Here is a 19,676-nt window from a genome sequence, read left to right as displayed (position 1 = left end):
GAATATTCCCTACAAAAATGTTATTCACATATTTGTGTTGACTATATACATGAGCATTGACTCAAAATATAGAAAAAAATCTACTGAATGAAGAAGTTAAGCAAAAATATTAAGCATTTTACTGTATAAAGTAGTTTATTGCTCTTATTATGGTGATAAATTGCCTTGTCAGTGTGCTGGTAAGTCTTTTGTGAAAAAATAATATAAGTACCTGAATAAAAATGCCAGGGATTAAATTTTTAATGATGGATTGGTACTTAGTCATCTCTGCAGAAAAAGTTAAACTATAAGATTTCTGACCTATAAAGACCTTTGAAAGATTTCTGGATATTGTCACAGTTCAATGTAGCCAACATTAAAGTTTTTTTATCTAAATTTCTTATTTTATATTTATATATGTTTTTAATATTTGTACTTTTTTTTTTTTTAAAGAAATTGCTTTTTTTGCCTTTGCTAATTCTAAAAAATAAATCTTGTCTTTTGAAGTTGAATTAATTATTTAGTTTATATAAGTTTTAGATTTAAACATTATTATTATTATTATTTTGTTTTTTGCAGCATTAATTTACCCCTTTGGATATGTCTGGATCCATAACTCCATATATTTTTTCTGAGATAACTATTTTCTTGCAAGAATGAAAGACTCTCTAGCACTTCTACGGTCTACTTCAGTTTCTTTATTGTAGTCAACATTATCTAGTCTGTCTGAATGCTTCAACTCTCACACATATGTATGAATCAATAAACGCATACCTGCATGATCAGCCTATTTCAAATACTACTGTTAAAAGTATTCTTTGTTTAATAAAATATTTTTTCAGCAAGAATGCTTTGAACTGATCAAACATGAAGACTTGAAAATTATTACATTAATAAGTATAGCTTATTTAAAATGAATGCTGTTCTTTTAAACTTTCTACTTGACAAAGAAAACATGAGTCATGGTTTCCACAAAAATATCAAGCAACTGTTTTCAGCATTAACAATGATCAGAAATGTTTCTTAAGCAGCATATTAGAATGATTTCTGAAGAATGTGACGCTGAAGATTGGAGTAATGATGCTGAAAATTCAGCTTTGCATCACATAAACATTTTAAAATACATTCAGGTATTTTAAATTGCAATAATATTACTGTTTTACTGTATTCTTGATCAAATAAAGGCAGATTAGGTATTAGACACTTCTTTGAAACATTGAAAATGGTAGTATATATTCTTGTAGTAAAAAAGTCAGTTCTGAATGGTGTAGTAATTAATTGCCATTTACATCTATATCTTTAGATTGACTTTACAAAATATATATCAAGGGTTAATTCAATTATGGGTCTTGCAGGGAAATCTGATGACGTCCTGATCTGTGTTAAAAGGATGCTATATTTGTGTGCTATGGGACAAGAGAGATGATTCAGTCCTAGAGGAACACAAAGAGCAGGTTGCAGTAGCTTCTCATCATTGAATGCATAAAATAGCATCTCTTTCACTACACACCTGCAGCACTGCTTGTACTATAACAGACTGCACAGGCCTTTTTTACACTATACATCCTTCAAAACACCTAAACTCCTAAAAAAACAGTTTTGGTCACGATTTCCTTTACCTATCTCCTTTTTTTTAGTTGGATATTCGTCTCATGTAGACCAGAGACTCACAATAAAAAAGGATCTGTGTGTTTAATATAAACAAAGCCAGAGGGTGCCATGTTCATATGAAATATATTATTTGATATTGTGAATCCATGAATAACTCTTACTTGTGGCAGTTAGTTGTTCTTAAATCCTAAAGAGTTAAAACCAACAAACACAGTTTTATAATATTTTGCAAGTGTCATATCTGAAGCAGTTTGTGATATAATTCTCAATTTAAGCAAATGTAGGATATGCAAGTTTTACCTTGAAATGCAAGTTCATTATAATAGCACAATGACTTCTAATAAGGCCAATGGTTTTTGTTTTCATTCCCAAACGTCTGTTTTGGAACAATGTAAGTTTTTGTTATCATTATTATGCTTTAAACCACAATAACAAAACATTACATTACGGAGCCAGGGGAGCAATGGAGAGAAGAAAGAAAATATAAAAATAATAAGAAAAAATTAAATCATGTAGGACCTTTATATCACTCAAAGATTTTGAAGATAGAACACAAGTGGACAGTTTTATTTGCCTTTCCTTTTGTACTATTTTGAATAGTACAACAATAGTTTTCTCATTCTTTATAAACCTTTGTGAAACAGTGCTTCTTGTTAGAAAACTATGAATGTGGAAAGAGTACCTTTTCTTTGATAAACAGAGACCATACCATAACGTTTTCACAACTAAAATTATAGAAAATGTGGGGGACTGTTTCCAGGCACAAAGAGCAAAATCAATATCCTTTTTAAACTGACTGAGAAAATGTTTAACAGGATATAATTTATGAATTATATTGAAAGAAAAAAAAAACACATGTGAGGCAAAAACCAAATACTTCCCACTTAAGATTATTAACAAATTTGGACCAATAAGCAATAGAGCAAGACTTAATTGCAACTTCTTTTAGACAATACTCTGCATTTCTATTAGAGAACAGGAGCTATTTCTGTGTCATACTGTTATATAGACTGTGACATATCTGACATATATGCTGTGTGTAAGCTGAGAAAGCACTTTGGAATTTTACGAGGAAGCGGTCACACAATATATTCACTATACAGCCTCAGACCACCAGCAATATTCAATATAAATTCAGCAATATAGCTTGTTTTATGATGCAGAGGATCCAAAAAGGAGAAGATCAAAGCCAGTAAAGCCCTGAAAGTGCAGAATCTTCTGCTAGCCAGCGTCTGTTGTTTCTGCATGCAAATGACTTTAATTAAAGCCAAACAAACCTGACTATATTCTGGGGACCCATCTGAGCTCAAATCAATTAGTAAATCAGCTAGTTTGTATTAGGTACACTTTGCACCCTGCATCTTATTCTCCCTGTTTATCGTGTCTACATATGCACAGCGATGACTGAAAGCTTCACTCTTTTTTGACTGAATAAATAATGAACAGGGATTTCGGCTTTAGAGGCAAGATGTCTATATAATTCATTGCATTCGAGCTTCACAAGCATGACGGATACGTTGCGTTTTCTTTTTCCAAGCGTGCCGGAGGTCCGATTTCCCCGGGGAGGGAGAAAGATGACAATAAATGTGATAAATACTGGGATGCTACAGCTATTACTTGCTTTGTGTTCTGGTTTATAACAAAACAACAGCGCACGTAGAAATCCATTATTATATGATGAGACAGGGCTATGCAACAATCACTCATTTATTCATGAGACTCATTATGCTGGCTTTAATTAAAAGACATTTATCTCAGACCCAGCCTCAAAACTGATATCATAATAGCTCAGTCAGTTATCTCATATGCCAAGTGCAATGCCAAACAGCAAGTTTAGTACTCATAAGAAACAGTCTTATAATAAAACTATCACCCAAAACATAATAAGAAATTTGCTTAATATTAAATGCATATCATAGAAGACCGAAATGTTACGCCAACTGTCCGTTACTTAATCGAACTGTCACATGAAAATTTAACAGCAAATTACTGAACCTTCTGACACGTGAACCAGAAAACATCGTCACGAGTGCCCTTGTCTGGATTTGACAAGACTGAAATGTGGCCCTTCCCTTGCTCTGTTTGTGTGGATGATAAATCAAAGCCTCTCGTTTAACATTCTGCAGCTCTTAAAAACTCCGATTGCCCCGTGACGGCCAGTTACCACAGCAACTACAGCATCCCAGGTGCAATCCTTCTGCTGAAACTCCGAGCACCTGTACCAAACATTAGTTTGCGGTTTCACAATTCCCTCATGGCACACACCAACCATGAACGAAGTGGGCGTCTGAGAGTTGCACAACATTCTGTCCGATTTCAAAGGAGAGTGTTTATTCAATTATGTAGCCTACAATAATTTAGAATAAGCATTATTCAGATAGGACGAACAATTAATTGAATGAATAATATAGCACTGCAGGATCCAGCAGGAATTTAATGACTTATTATTGAGTTGCTGGTATTATATTTTTCTTTGTAACTAAAAACACAAGATCACGTATGACTGGAAGGTCACATGAGATTTATAAAATAAGTATTTTAATATAAGGGAAGACCAGGGTTAGTTTTCTCACTACTGTTTAATGTAACTCGACACATAGGCTAAAACTCTTGGGCTGGAAGGGGATAAGCGGAATATGAATAAAAAATAAATAAATAAATAAATGCACCGACATCACAGATCAGAAAATGTCATTAAAGTCTCATTAAGGTTTCACATTCGTCGTGACGTTAGCAACCCACAAACCCTGCGCGCCCCACTGCGAGCTCAAAACAGACGCAGCGCGCGCTCTGAGGTGCAGCACGCGAAACGGAGCTCTTCTCTGCTGCTTGAGACTGCAAAGACAAGAGCTGTTCCGGATAACATCAAGAGCAGAAAGCATATGTGTGCATCATGAAGTTTGCGGCTTTAGTCTGCTTGGCTGTTTTCTTCGCTGCAGGTAAGTGAAATAATCTTAATGTACACAAAGAATCATAGAATAAATCATTTCAGCACCATGGTCAGCGACAAAACAAATAGTAGATCACAACGGGAAATTGCTTTGAGCGGGTTTTGCACGAGTAAAACGTATGGATAATTGGTGATATCAAAATGAATAAGCTTTTACATAGTGATTTGAACAAATATAATTCAAGGCTTTTACTATCTCAGATGGAGAGTCCATGCCAGTCGAGCAGGACAGCCAAAGAGAAGACCTGGTATTCTGTAGCTTCTATGTCTATAAGAAAAAAAATACTTTATTGTTTTTCTTCTTTTGGTTAAAGCATGTACTTTAATTTCAGCTTACCCAGTGTTTAGTTCACATCCTTTCAAAGGCGCTGTATAAGACTGATGATACTCCACTGCATCCAGAATGCAAAAACATCCTTAGACCAGGTACGTTACTTTGCACTGTTTACACTGTTGCTTCATTGTGTTATTGAGGAGAAGGTTTCATTTATTAGTAAACAACTTCACTGGAGAATTCTTATTCAGGTTATTCTTGCTCAACTCCGTTTGATCTTACATCTAAATCTATTAAATATATTATTTGGGCATATAACTTGGGAACAGTCAGACTACATTATTGTCACAGTTTATAACCTCAGTACATCGTGCTTGGTGGATGAGACAGTTTCGGGTCAGTGGTTTCACTCTAAGACTGTGAAATAATTGGATGTATTCATGCAATGCATAAGCAATGGAGTGAAAATTATTTACAAATCATTTGCATGAGTGTTTTGTGCCAATTTGAATCTCTCCATGAATTTAGGATCAGGTCAGTCATCAATTGTGAAAGACGAGGATGACACCCTAGAGCCAGTTCAAGATGAACTTCTAAAGCCAAGCGGAGAGTCTAAAGTCAAGGAGGAACTAATTGAGGATCTTCTCAAAACTAACAAACGGGAGGAAATGGATGACGAACGTAGCCAGGAAGAGTTCCCAAGTTTTTTTAAAAGAAGAATCAAAGAGAGGCGTGAGGAAATGGATGACGAACGTAGCCAGGAAGAGTTCCCAAGTTTTATGAAAAGGATAATGAAAGAAAAACGTGACAAACTGGATGGTGAGCGAAGCCAGGAAGAGTTCCCAAGTTTTATGAAAAGAAGAATGAAAGAAAAACGTGACGAACTGGATGACGAGCGAAGCCAGGAAGAGTTCCCAAGTTTTATGAAAAGAAGAATGAAAGAAAAACGTGACGAACTGGATGACGAGCGAAGCCAGGAGGAGTTCCCAAGTTTTATGAAAAGAAAAATGAACGAAAAACGTGACGAACTGGATGACGAGCGAAGCCAGGAGGAGTTCCCAAGTTTTATGAAAAGAAAAATGAACGAAAAACGTGATGAACTGGATGACGAACGGAGCCAGGAAGAGTTCCCAAGTTTTATGAAAAGAAAAATGAAAGAAAAACGTGACGAACTGGAAGACGAGCGGAGCCAGGAAGAGTTTCCAAGTTTTATGAAAAGAAGAATGAAAGAAAAACGTGATGAACTGGATGATGAGCGAAGCCAGGAAGAGTTCCCAAGTTTTATGAAAAGAAGAATGAAAGGAAAACGTGACGAACTGGATGATGAGCGAAGCCAGGAAGAGTTCCCAAGTTTCTATAAAAGAAGCAACAAGCATAAAAGGGAAGATCCCGATGACGAGAGAAGCCAAGAGGAATTTCCCCAGAAAAGACACGTTTCTGTCCTTTACAAACGTGATAATCCTGATGAGGAGCGCAGCCAGGAGGAATTCCCTCTGTATGAATATAAAAGGACTCATATTCTGACCAGCAAAGAAAAACGTGAAGAGCCGGACTATGATAGAAGCCAAGAATTCTTCCCAAGTTACACCCACAAAAGAAACCATGGGGATGGAGAAGAAGAGGATGAGGAGAGTGAGGAAAGAGAGAAGCGGATATGGAAGCCATCACATAGATACCACCACAAGAAAAAGCACCACAAACGCAGTGAGAATGAGGATTTTGAAGAACCAGACTATTACAGAAGTCAAGAAGACTTCCCAAGCTACAGCCAAAAAAGAAGCCATGGGGATAGCAGGCACTACAAAACAAATGAAGATCTGCTGAACAAGCATATTAATGAGGACTTAAACTCTTGGGAAGAGAGATCTGAAGAGGTAGACGAGGATACAGCAAAGCGATACTGGAAACCGACCCATAGATACCATCATAAGAAGCACCACAAAAGACCCATGGAAAGAAGGTACGAGGACTCAGAGGAAAGTGAGGAAATGGATAAAAGGATCTGGAAGCCAACACACATATATCACCATAAGAAGCTTCATCACAAGCGTGGCGACTCCACAGAGCTCAAGGATGAAGATGAACCCATCTCAGAGAAGACTCACAGTCTCCATGACTCAACAGGCAATGAAGAGGAAGAAGAAGAAATTGTTCATGAGCTTAATGAAAAGAGGCGTCCCTTAACCAGCCAAGAGGAAGATGAGCTGAAGAAAGGACACCAGAGTTTTGCAGAGGAGAAGCAGGACAGGGAGGCTGCGTTGCGGTACCTAACAAAAAAGAAGAATGAGTTAAAGGAACGTCTACTTAACAAAGGTGATGTCTATGAGAAGCGTTCCCCATGGATTTACAGAGGATTCTACCATCCAGCCTGGTACAAGAGAGGCCATAAGGTGGATGAAAGTACTGACCAGCACCCCTACCATAAACTAGAGGACTTTGCTGAGACTCTCCGGTACAAAAGAGGCCTGCTTACTCAGGGGGAGTCATTCGAGGAGGAAAAGGGTGTCCCCCAACAGAAGCTTCTCACACCAGAGGTATAGTCTGATCTGTCCAAGTGACCATACATTTATTACCAGTAACATCTCCTGAGGGTTACCAGAGGTTAAAAGTCTTTCTTAAGGTTAATACTTAATGTATTACCACTTGTTAGGTCTGAAACCATAAGACCTGTAATCACTAGGCCAATGATTCCCAACCCTGTTCTTGAAGGCCACTTAACAACAGACTCCAAGCAAAAATTGTATCTTAAGGGGAACAACACCATTTAATTGGGGCAGTGCCCTTAAAGGGACATCTCCGTACCTCTAAAAGGTTCATAGTACTACCTTAAGGTCCCAAATTACTATAAGGTAGTATAAATATTTCTCTTTAAGATTACTGCCCCAGTGACAAGTTGTTGTACCCCTAAAGATAAGTTTTTTTGCACATTTTGTCTGACAGTGCACAATTTCTGGTGTCTCCCTATTCTGATTCAACTCATAAACTTGTTTTTGGAGACGCCAAGTCATGGAATGGGTGTTAAATAAGAGATATCCAAAATGTGCACTGCTGGGGAAACCCTGGGAATGGTTTGGGACCAATATACTAGGTCTTCAAACCTGCTCCAGAAGAACCACTGTCCTGGACAGCTCATTTCTAATCTGCTACAACACACCGGCCTGTGATTTTTAAGCAATTCTCTCATGTGTTTGATTAGGGCTGGATCTAAACTCTGCAGGGCAGTGGGAATCAAGAAACATAGGTTAAGACCTCTGCACTAGGTTTCACAACCCCAATTTAACTATTGGCCCCACTGAGCCCTAAAGTCTACATGCTATACGACAAACTTAAGGGTGTACAAGGATAAACTCAGGATGCTTAGAACATCATTGCTCAACATGACAGAGATATTGAATAACTAAAGGCACTTCCCTATAACTTTCATACTGGGAATGTGGAAATAGGATATTTCACTAGAGTAACAACATTTCTTTCATTCATAAAGAAACAACTTTATGGCAGACTGCAATGATTGCATGCAGACACAAAAATCCAGGGACTGATTAAAGCAATAGTTTTTAAGCATCACTTAAAAGAAACATAAGTACTGCATTTAATTCTTGTTTTCTTTCAGTTAAAGGAACTTGAGAAACTGGCCTCTGTGGATCAACAGATGAAAGAGACAACTTAACCATTCGAAACCATTTTCTTGCGCTGCCCGATTTCAGTGAGCTTTGTGTGTTCTTTGGCTGCTTTAGATGAATGCTTTACTATATGTCGTACCTGATTACACCTGCTTTAGAATTTTGTTATTTGTGTAAGTCAGTGTTTAACGTGAGAGTCTGAGAAATAAAACGGTCTATAAAAGGCAAAGAAGCTTGATAATACCATGTGAATCATTTCTCTCTTTATTACATCATAAAATATATATATATATATATATATATAAAAAAAAAATGCCCATGTACTAATTGACTGCAAATGTGAATGCATTTAAGAGCATGCTACTTTACAACTGTGAAAAATTGTTCTTCTTCTTTATGGCTTTCCATAGAATCTCTGCATTGTTTATATTTAATAAAATATGTAATTATGGGACCAAAGCTGATGAATGCAGTTATCATTTGTGTTTTGATGCTGGACACCTTTTGAAATGTATTAAAAACAGATAAATGTTTACTTGGGCAATGATGCATTTTGTGAGCAAAACTTTGTTATTCGCCAGGTGCAGAGGATACCGAAAAAGCAGCGCATGTTTTCCTTCCTCCACAACTTGCTAAAAATATTTTAATAAATAAAGATGAGAACATTGAAGTAACTGTTAAATGCAATTATTGTCAAAAAGAAATAAACAGTTGATAACAGACTTTGAATAATAAAGTCATGCAACTCGTACAGAGAATAAAGCACTGCCTGAATGTGTGAGTCCAACACTGATTTGGTTTTCTTCTCACCTAAATAAGTTAAACTAAACTAATTGCCTAAGCAGAGCTGTCACATGATGAACTAATCTTATCCAGTTTCAGCCTCTTGGTGACAGGCTCCTCTGCTTTGTGCTGATTTCTAGCTTTCGCAGCGACCGTGGTTCCGGACAGGAGATACCCTCCACCTCCACTCATGAGCAGCACTGGATGAGTCCGGTTGGGCAACACCTGAAACAATGATACAGAAGTGAATTAGTCAAAGCCCTCTAGGGGTGGGTGGTATGACCAAAATCTTATTTCACAGCATGAGTCATCTTATATAACAGAAATTATATCACAATGTATCTGTTTTCCAGGACATACAACAAAAAAAAAGTTAACACATAACTCTGCCAATGCAAAAAAAGGGAGCAAATTAAAATGATACATTTTTATTTGTTGTATTTTGAACTTGATGTACACTACCTTTCAAATGTTTTGTTAGGTCTTTTTTTAAGTTTTATTTTCACCAAGGTTGCATTTATTTGAACAAAAATACAGTGATATGGTGGAATATTACTATAATTTAAAATAACTGTAAGCACAAAAGTCAGGGCATGTTAAAACTTCTCCAGGCTGCCAAAACCCCCTATACCACAAAGGGATAATATATTTTAAAATGTAGTTTATTTGTGTGATAAGCCCCTTTCACACAGCACTTTGGACCCGGAAAATTGCTGGAACATTGCCGGATCGCCTTCTGTATGAACGCAAACAAGTCTCTGGATTGATACCGAGATCGATCCCGGGTCGGGGACCTAGTAACATTGCCGAGTTCAGTGCTGGAACGAGCTCTGTGTGCAGAAAAGCCAGAACTAATGCCGTAAAGCAGGGGTGCCCAACCCTGCCCCTGGCGATCGACTGTCCTGCAAAGTTTGGCTCCAACCCTAATCAAACACACCTGCCTTTAATTTTTAAGTGAGCCTGAATATCTTAATTAGTTGCTTCAGGTGTGTCTGATTAGGATTGGAGCTAAACTTTGCAGGACAGTTGATCGCCAGGAGAAGGGTTGGGCACCCCTGCCGTAAAGGGTGTGTCGTAGTGATGATAGTTATCATGCGACTCTTTTACCGGGTGTTTTTAAGGCAGATCAAAATTCGCAACAAACAAATATGTGCAATCTGTAATGAAGCAGAGATCAGTTAGTTCCTCACTTTCCGCGCTGAAGCTGAGATCGTTCACCAGCTTAAGTGAAAGTTAATGTGCCTAGAGTTTTCAACTCATAAATTACATGTCACATCCTGATGTCACGTGTCTTTACGGGACCTTTACGGGTTGTGTGTGAACACACGCACATATTCCAGGTAATTAGTGGCAGTGTGAAAGGGGCAAAATCTAGCGTCCCGGAAACGATTGCCGGAACATCTTACCCGTGTATTTTCCAGAATCGCAGTCTGAAAGGGGCTTTACAAAGCTGAATAAAAAGCTGTTGTGCTGCAGTTTTGTGAATAGTCATACATTTATTCAGTATTAATATAAAGTTCACAAAAACAACATTTCATTTAAGATTTATTTGTAACAGCATAAAAGTCTTGCTGTCTATTTTCATCAAATTAATGCATACTTGATGAATAAAAGTATTAAATTCTATAAAAAATAAATAAATAAAAAACTAAGGAATACTTGAATAGTTGTGTAAATAAAAAGAATAACAGCAAATCAAAGTCTGGCATTAGAGAACATACACCTTATGAAACACCCCATGTAAAAAAATGACAGACATAGCACAAACAATAATACATACAACTATCGGTGTACGTGATGCAGTAAAGAATTACCTGGTAATGCCTGAGCCAAGAATCTGTTAATCTGAGACTGATTGCTCCTCCTTGTTCTCTGAGTTTTGTGTAGCACTCAATCAGCGGCTGCCCAAAAGATATCAGAACGTAAATATAGCAGAAAGCAGTTTTTAAAGAACAAATCGTTTTAAAGCGCACCATAATTTATGGTAATTTTTTGGCTTTCTGGAAACTTGACAACTTTCATTCTGACATATTGCTAAATAACTTGTTTGGATGAACTGCCTGCGTCTTTAACAACAAACCAATCTGTTTACCTCTCTGTACTGGCAGTACACTATGAACGGTCGTGATGGTGCTACAAACTTCAGCAGACCCATTAACACGGGACAGGGGTGGAAGCGACTAGCAATCACCAACCTGAAACAAAAAAATAGTTCAATCAGCTTCCCCATATTAATTAGGTAAATCACTGGAAGACTGCATACAAAATAGCTTGAATCGATACAAAATATGACATGACAAGACTCATCAATTTATCCATACATCACAAATGAACAGTCAGTCACATTAAATCATATACAAAATCTGAACAATCTTTCTGCTATAAAACAGGAAGCACTTTTTTTTGACAGCACAAAACATACCCATCTGCATTTCTGCCCTCTAACAGAGCAGCAGCTGAAGCTAACTTCTTCCTCTTCTCCTCCATCTTCAGCTTCTTCTCTTGAGCCTGTAAGGTTAGAAAGACCAATCAAATATTAATGTGAAATTTTCGGAAAAAAATCTTAGACACCTTTTCCACCCTGAGTAGTTACACAAACAATGTTCAGAACTGTATGTACAGGCATCTAACAAGAAGTCTGTTTTTGCTTTTGTTTTCTTCACACATCTCCTTTCACACACACTTCACCTCAAGCTGCTCTTCTTTTAAACTTCTGTCTCCTTGGAAATCAAGTAGACATTTGAAAACACTAAAAAGGGGTAAATGTTTTATCATTGTGAAAATGACACCAAAACTGAGGGACAGTCAAAATTTGGTTACAGAATAACAAATGTAAAAAAAAGACTTTTTTTTTTTGTGTTCATTCAGCTGTTTGTTTTAAATAATTAAAAAATATATTAATAATTATTTAAATTATATTAATAATTTATAAAAGGAAAGTTTTGGGCTTTGATACAAATACAAAGAATTTTAAATAGGACTCGGAGAGGCTTTTATTAACAAAATAAAGCAAAAGAGGGAATTAAAGTGGCCAAAGGGGGAGAGTGTCCAAAATAAACAGGGGATCTGGTGTCCTCGTCGTGCTGCGGGGTTCGTGTGGGTCGGGCAGTGTTCATGGAGGAAGGGTCCAGGTAAGGTGCGGAGTCCGGTGGCCGCACGCGCTCCCCTGTCCGGTCCGGGGCGCGAGGGTCGGTGGCTTCTTCTAGCAGTCGCATCCTGCTCGTTGGCCACGGCGCTTGCAGGGGATGGACGGCCCGGCATCCTGGCCCGTTGGCCGTATTAACGGGTGCGGTTCTCTGGTGGCGTGGGAGTCCCTCAACACACCCTTCCTGGACCCACGAGGACACCAGTGTGCATGCAGGGGGAAGAGACCGGTCTCCCGAGGAGAGGCGCGTTGGGCTTTTAAACCGCGGCGGTGATGAGGCTCAATTTACGTCAGGTGTGCCCCATCACACGCCGCCAGCCCTGACTCGTCCAGCACCCCTCCTCTCTCACACACCCACTCCTGTCGGGAGCCTGGAGAAGGGCGGGGTGCCGGTGACAATCAGGGAGGAGGAAGCTGACTCGTCACAATATATATATATATATATATATATATATATATATATATATATATATATACACACACACACAAGTTACATTCTTATGTTAGTTTGTGTTAATTTGTTTAAATGAACAATTTAAGCAATTATTATTATTATACTTAAATTCATATTTTAAAATGATAGGTTTAGGTCTTTGACCAAATATAATACATTTTTAAATAGTTTTTGCTTACTTGGCTTTTTGTTTAAATTATTAAATCATTAGTTTTTTGTTTTTTTTAAATGGTAATAATTTATATTTAGAACTATTCTAAATCATTTAAAAAAAGGTTTGGTCTTAGACAACAATAAAAGCAAAAGCATCAAAGATAAATGATGAAGGCATGGGAACTTTAGCATGATGGGAAATATGCATGTAAAAATCATGTGAAAAACCTTACCCTCTGTTCTCGCAGTCTTTCTCTCTCCGCTCTCCTCATTTCCTCTTGCGGGTCGACGCTGACCTCCATGCTCTGAGGTTCTGAGCTCTTCTCAGACACACCTGAGGTTTTCTGAGAGGACTCGGATCGTCCGTTCCCATCTCCATCCTTCTCTGACAGATCCAGGGTTCCAGCCAACAGAGCGTTAACTTTGCATAAAGGGAACTCATGCAGCGTCTTGTGGAAGTGTGACGGAAAGCCGAAGCTCTCCATGCCGGCTCTCGTTGGGCCTCCACCGGGATACATCTGAATCACTGAGCCATAACCTGACAAACATCTGGATCATCAGTACAGTGTAATAGTGTTTGGTTAATACAAATTATTAGAAATGTGGGTAACCAAACATTTGATTGTCCTTACTGACATGCAATTATTATTTTTTTATACTATGAAAGTCCCCAATCGTTTGATTACCCATATTCTCTCAAATATCTTCTCATGTTAAACAGGAGAAAGAAACTCATACAGGTTTGGAGTAACTTTAGGATGAGTAAATGATGACAGAATTCTGATTTTGGCAAGTAAAATGTGATCACCTCCCATTCTCTCCATCACCGAGCCCAACACAAGTCCAGCACAGGTCTCAAAAACAAGGATTTTACTGCCAGCGTGGATGTTCCCCAGAGTCAAAATCTGAGCCAATGTGTCGTACCGCAGGTGACTAAAACAGAGCAAAAACATTTACAATACAGTATATTTCCCAAACTGGAAAATATATCATTTTAAAATAAAAACAAAATAAAACACTTTTCCTTTTTTGAAGAAAGATTACATATTTACTTGCATGTGATTTGACCATTACCCAACATCAGAGAGGTGCAGTGTTGATAATGCTAACTAAAATGAAATTAAACTTGATTAAAAATTATTTTCATTAATTTAAATAAAGCTGAAATAATATATCAATAAAAAAACATTTATTTTGGCAACTGAGTGAAATAAAATAACTTCAAGTTGAAGTACTAAAATGACTAAAATAGTAATAAAAATAAATTAAAGATACAAATAAATATAAAAAAGTACTTACAAACATACTAAAACAAGCAATAATGAAACCAACTGAATGAAAACTAAATACAAAATATTAATACATCCTATATACTGTATATAAATAATGTATATAAATAAATAAAAAAATGGACAAAGGTGACAATTAAAATATTTTTAGAACTCCTTAAAATATTAACCTAAAATATGCAAGTATATTTTTAGGTCAAAGGGATTCACATGACAAAAAAAGTCTGGAAATCCCTTTACTACTATATGTATATATTGAAAGATATCCTTATATATGATCCTTAAAAGAATACTTAGCTAAATAATAAACTATGTAATTATGTCAGGTAACTCACAGGTTCTAAAATGGTAAGAGGATGAGGGTTCAAGTATTTCTTGAAGTTCACAAACCATATTTTCCCTGGTTCTCTGCCGTGGTACATCATGGCAAGGAGTCGAGTGGAGGGTTTCAGGATTTTTATGTTACTCTCGTACCTGTACACATAAAGCCAAGAACTTGTTGACAGTGATATATTCCATGTGACTGACAAAATATAAATGAAAAATGGTTTGAACTCACTTTTTCTTTTTCTTCTTGATGTATTTCTCTTGAGCAAATTCAGTTTTGTCCTTGAATGTTGTACTGTTGTCTATGAGCTGCTGGACAATCTCCTAAAAAAAACACACATGAATGAACATGTGAGCAAAATGGATTTGTAACTACATACAAACAAATTGTTTGGCCTGCTGTCGAGTGCTGTTGCTTTTTTGTACCGTATTTTCGCACTATAAGGTAGGGCTGTCGCGGTTAAGAAATTTCCCCTGCGGTTATTATGAGTGGCTCAATAGCGCGATATGCGGTATTACCGCCGGTGTTTTTTTTTTTTTTTTTCTAATTTATCCTGATTTTGCTGCATACAAAGCTCTATCGTTGAGTTATGTAGCATATATTGTTGCTTTTTTTAACTGACAGAGACGTTTTAAAACATTTTTATTTATTGTTAAATGCCAAACAGCAACAAGAACATGCGTTTTCCAATAATTTTTTTTTTTTTTAAGAAATCAAGTTCTAACATGTATTACATGTATATGCGCGCGACTTTGGACAGCAGCGGAAATCTAGACTGATTATCGCGTCACCACTGGCCCACCAGGACAGTGGATTCACGCTGGAGTCGATGCACTCCTCATGCAGATAGCGTGTGAGCTCGTTATCTGCTCACGCTCTCTTGGGTATGGGCACTGACGCAGAGGTTGTCCGTGACTTCAGCAGGTATGCCTGTTACTTTCATGGCTGTATTTTACAGATTTCGCAAAGGCTTCAGCTACTCCTAACTGTCGGCCGGTCTCAGCTGTTCTTTTTGATGTTGCTGCGCGATCTGATGCTTGAGGGGGCAGCTGCGCTGGATGACAGGGGACACTCTAAAATGCTTAACATGGCTTAATGTAGGCTACTAAGACAGTGATATTAACAGACCAAACTCACTAAAAATCATACTAATAAAGTATACTATCTATAAAAAATCAGATGAGCCCTGAATATGAATGCAACTCGTTTAATAACACGTTAAGCCTTTTCCTCCCATAGAAAACCGTTATAAGAAAACGCTTAATGTGGCTTAATGTACTAAGACAGTGATTTTTAAAAACCAAACTCACTAAACATTAGTAGTATACAATGTACAAAAAACAAAAAAAAAACAGATGATCCCTGAATATGAATGCAAGTCGTTTAATAACACGTTAAGCCTTATGATGGTTTTCTATGAGAGGAAAAGGCTTAACGTGTTATTAAACGCGTTGAATTCATATTCAGGGATCATCTGATTTTTTGTAGATAATATACTTTATTAATATGATGTTTAGTGAGTTTGGTCTGTTAATATTACTGTATTGGTACATTATGCGTTTTTCCCGTTAAGCGTTTTAGAATGTCCCGATGACCTCAAATTAGATGTATTGCAGTGTCACAGGAACCTTTTTTGCAGCACATTTTGCACAAAATGTTCCCAAAATGTTCCCAAACTGGCAACGTGACATTAGGTTTTGGGACGAGATCGAGTGCCTCCCATCGTTTCAGCCGGCCTATTCAAAACTAACGAAGCACCATAATCTACAACGGCTCACGAGAAAATTACAGTCGTGACCATATTGTATCATTAATATAATTTATTTAACATTGAATGCACAGTGACAAATTGAAAAAAAAAAACAATAAGGCCACAGCCTCAAAAAAAAAAAAAAACCTGAACACTGCGGTTGCCGCGGCTTCTATCTTTCCTCTGCGGTTTGCTTGTCAATAGCGCGGTATTACAATTTTGCGGTTATCGCGACAGCCCTACTATAAGGTGCACCTAAAAGCCTTTAATTTTCTCAAAAAACGACAGTGCGCCTTATAATCCAGAGCGCCTTATATATGGATCAAAATTTTGACATTCCCTTTAGCACAGCTCCATCTAGTGGATGCATAATGCAAACCCAGTCAAACATTTGACTGCAGTATCTTCTATTCTATGCGCCTTATAATCCGGTGCGCCCTATATATGAAAACAGTTCTAAAATAGGCCATTCATTGAAGGTGCGCCTTATAGTGCGGAAAATACGGTACTTTATGATGTCTTTTCATATAATACAAAAAATTATTTTAAAGGGACATCATTTTTTCCCCCCAGTATTTCTTCTTCTTTCTTTTTTTTAAAGGGGTCATATGATGCGATAAAAAAATTTTTGTTTCTCTTTGGAGTGTTACAAGCTCTTGGTGCACAAAGAAGATTTGTAAAGTTGCAAAGACTAAAGTCTCAAATCCAAAGAGAGTAAATCCCATAGACTTGCATATTGTAGGAGTGACTTGAGTCAAATTCTGAGACCAGAAAATACAAAATCTTGTTTAGAAATGTTCTGGTTAACATGCATCCCTAGAAAACTTGACTCCGGTACATACCTGGCCTTTTAACCCTTGCTCTTTCAGTGTTTCAATATCATCTCTGCTCAGTTTCTGAGATCTGCCATCATCCATTATGTGTCTATTATCCTGGCCTGCTTCCTTAGAATCTGTGACAGGAGAAAAGATCAATGTAATCTCATCTCGTCACCAAGAAACTCAATGAATCCACAGATAACGGCATCATTACCCAAAGAGTCTCCCGAGTGTTTTGCAGCCTTGAGTTTGAGTGAGCCGCCGGCTTCGATTTCAAACACAGCCCCGTACAGCTGCCCGACTGCATTGTCCAAGAAGAACCACTGCTTCTCAAAGATCACTTTCCTGAGAGACAAAATGTCAAATCAAAGCAAACGAGGAGAGCACAAGCACTTAAAGGGTTAGTTCACCCAGATAGCAAAATTATGTCAATAATAACTTACCCTCATGTTGTTCCAAACCCGTAAGACCTCCGTTTATCTTCGGAACACAGTTTAAGATATTTTAGATTTATTCCGAGAGCTTTCTGTCCCTCCAATGAAGCTGTGTGTACGGTATACTGTCCATGTCCAGAAAGGTAAGAAAAACATCATCAAAGTAGTCCATGTGACGTCAGAGGGTCAGTTAGAATTTTTTGAAGCATCGAAAATACATTTTGGTCCAAAAATAGCAAAAACAACAACTTTATTCAGCATTGTCTTCTCTTCCGTGTCTGTTGTGTTAGAGAGTTCAAAACAAAGCAGTCTGGATATCCGGTTTGCGAATGAATCATTCAGTTCACCAAATCGAACTGAATCATTTTAAACGGTTCGCATCTCTAATATCGCATCTCTAAAAAAAACGCTTGAAGAAAATGGTTCACCGGTTCTTTTGCACTCGACGTAATGGCGTCATTTGCAATGATTGCCCTTGATTCAAGCCTTCGGTTTACCCGCGCTCATAACATTAGCACAGAATCAGTTTAAAATCAATCACCAAAAGAATCAGTTCGGTTCAGACGCTCTGTGTGTCAGTCTGTTTCAAGCTGAATTACACATGCGCAGTATCATCAGCTCCTGGGTTCTCGAATCGGACGCGTCTGACAGAAACGGTTCTTGACTTGTGAACGAGTCAGTCTGTTGTTCGTTATCTGGCTCGGCTCGGTGTTCATCTTCAGTTCTCTCTTCACAGCAGTTCAGTCAGTGTACTGTTTGAGTAAATGATTACTCCAGGATATTGGTTCGTTTGAACTCAGAGGGAGTGTCAGCCACATTAAAAAAAGTTAACAGCTTAAGTCATTTGTGGATTAATGCGTATTGGAGACGCAAACCGTTTAAAACAATTCGGTTCGATTTGGTGAACTGAATGATTCGTTCACGAACCGGATATGACAAACTGCTTTGTTTTGAACTCTCTCTCACAACAGACACGGAAGAGAAGACAATGCTGAATAAAGTCGTCGTTTTTGCTATTTTTGGACCAAAATGTATTTTCGATGCTTCAAAAAAATCTAACTGACCCTCTGACGTCACATGGACTACTTTGATGATGTTTTTCTTACCTTTCTGGACATGGACAGTATACCGTACACACAGCTTCAATGGAGGGACTGAGAGCTCTCTGACTAAATCTAAAATATCTTAAAACTGTGTTCCAAAGATAAACGGAGGTCTTACGGGTTTGAAACAACATGAGGGTAAGTTATTAATTACATAATTTTGCTATCTGGGTGAACTAACCCTTTAACAGGAGTGGAATGTGACAGATACAATTACAAATGTTTATTCCTAAACATTAATGGTAATTCTATATTTTTTATGCATTTAAAAAAATATACAATTGGCTCCAAAAGTATTTTTTTTTTTCAGAACAATTTTTGAGTTTACAAATTTACATATTTGTCACGCCTGCCGTTTGCAGATACAGCAACGGTGCAGAAAACAATGTCTTTTACATATCAATGTTTCAAAGCAATTAAACCTTTTATGTACAAGTTTAGTTTAGTATTTAAATCCCAGATTGTTAATGTGGTCTCAGATTTTATATCCCACTGTACGCAAAACCTCAAGGCCTTTAAACTGAATTTAAAAGATCACATTTAATTAAAGTTTTATTTGGTTAACTCACTTTTTATTTTCGATCTGCACTGATTTGAAGATATCTCCTCTCTTCAGCACTACATAGTCTCCATAACTGATTCTGCCCTCTGCATCACTGTCCTTTACACACTCCGCCATTTACTGCGATCAGCGTGGATAAAGATCGACCGCAGGATGTTTGGAAACTAGTGGACACTTTAACTAACCTGACACAAAAGTGGTAATGTTTATGACGATAAATAGGGAAGTAATTTGACTAATTTCACACAAACGATGCTTCTTTCAACACGTGTGTTCTGTCACTTCCTGTTCTGAAAGGCCAGTTAATCGAGCGCTGATTTCCAGAGCCACAGCCAGTCAGGATGTCTAGCAAGTCACAGATCAAAGCGATTTTAGTCGGTCTCACTTATGAACTTTACATTAGGTTTATACTAACAAAAA

General features: G+C 37.5%; 2 protein-coding genes across 3 annotated transcripts; one reads left to right on the top strand and one right to left on the bottom strand.

Annotated features, from left to right (window-relative positions):
- Nucleotides 1–4,354: 4,354 nt before the first annotated feature.
- chgb (chromogranin B) lies at nucleotides 4,355–8,725 on the top strand. Its single transcript, XM_059512177.1, has 5 exons — nucleotides 4,355–4,529; nucleotides 4,742–4,788; nucleotides 4,873–4,966; nucleotides 5,343–7,348; nucleotides 8,428–8,725. The coding sequence occupies exons 1-5, from the start codon at nucleotides 4,484–4,486 to the stop codon at nucleotides 8,482–8,484; spliced, it is 2,250 nt and encodes a 749-aa protein (XP_059368160.1). The 5' UTR covers nucleotides 4,355–4,483; the 3' UTR covers nucleotides 8,485–8,725.
- Nucleotides 8,726–8,769: 44 nt separating this feature from the next.
- Nucleotides 8,770–19,598, bottom strand: trmt6 (tRNA methyltransferase 6 non-catalytic subunit). Of its 2 annotated transcripts, XM_059512184.1 has the most exons (12): nucleotides 19,264–19,598; nucleotides 17,372–17,502; nucleotides 17,182–17,291; nucleotides 14,821–14,912; nucleotides 14,652–14,735; nucleotides 13,781–13,905; nucleotides 13,206–13,510; nucleotides 11,643–11,728; nucleotides 11,313–11,415; nucleotides 11,035–11,121; nucleotides 9,248–9,445; nucleotides 8,770–9,069 (listed from the first exon to the last, which is right to left on the bottom strand). In XM_059512184.1, exons 1-11 carry the CDS (start codon nucleotides 19,371–19,373, stop codon nucleotides 9,275–9,277), a joined length of 1,404 nt encoding a protein of 467 aa, XP_059368167.1. In that variant the 5' UTR covers nucleotides 19,374–19,598; the 3' UTR covers nucleotides 8,770–9,069; nucleotides 9,248–9,274. The 2 variants fall into 2 exon arrangements, with proteins under 2 accessions (XP_059368167.1, XP_059368166.1); XM_059512183.1 differs by lacking the exon at nucleotides 8,770–9,069 and having other exon boundaries at nucleotides 9,109–9,445; nucleotides 19,264–19,597.
- Nucleotides 19,599–19,676: the final 78 nt, after the last annotated feature.

Source organism: Carassius carassius, chromosome 27, assembly GCF_963082965.1.
Source record: "Carassius carassius chromosome 27, fCarCar2.1, whole genome shotgun sequence".
In the NCBI taxonomy this organism is placed as follows: Eukaryota; Metazoa; Chordata; class Actinopteri; order Cypriniformes; family Cyprinidae; genus Carassius; species Carassius carassius.
This window is presented reverse-complemented; position numbering and strand designations above follow the sequence as displayed.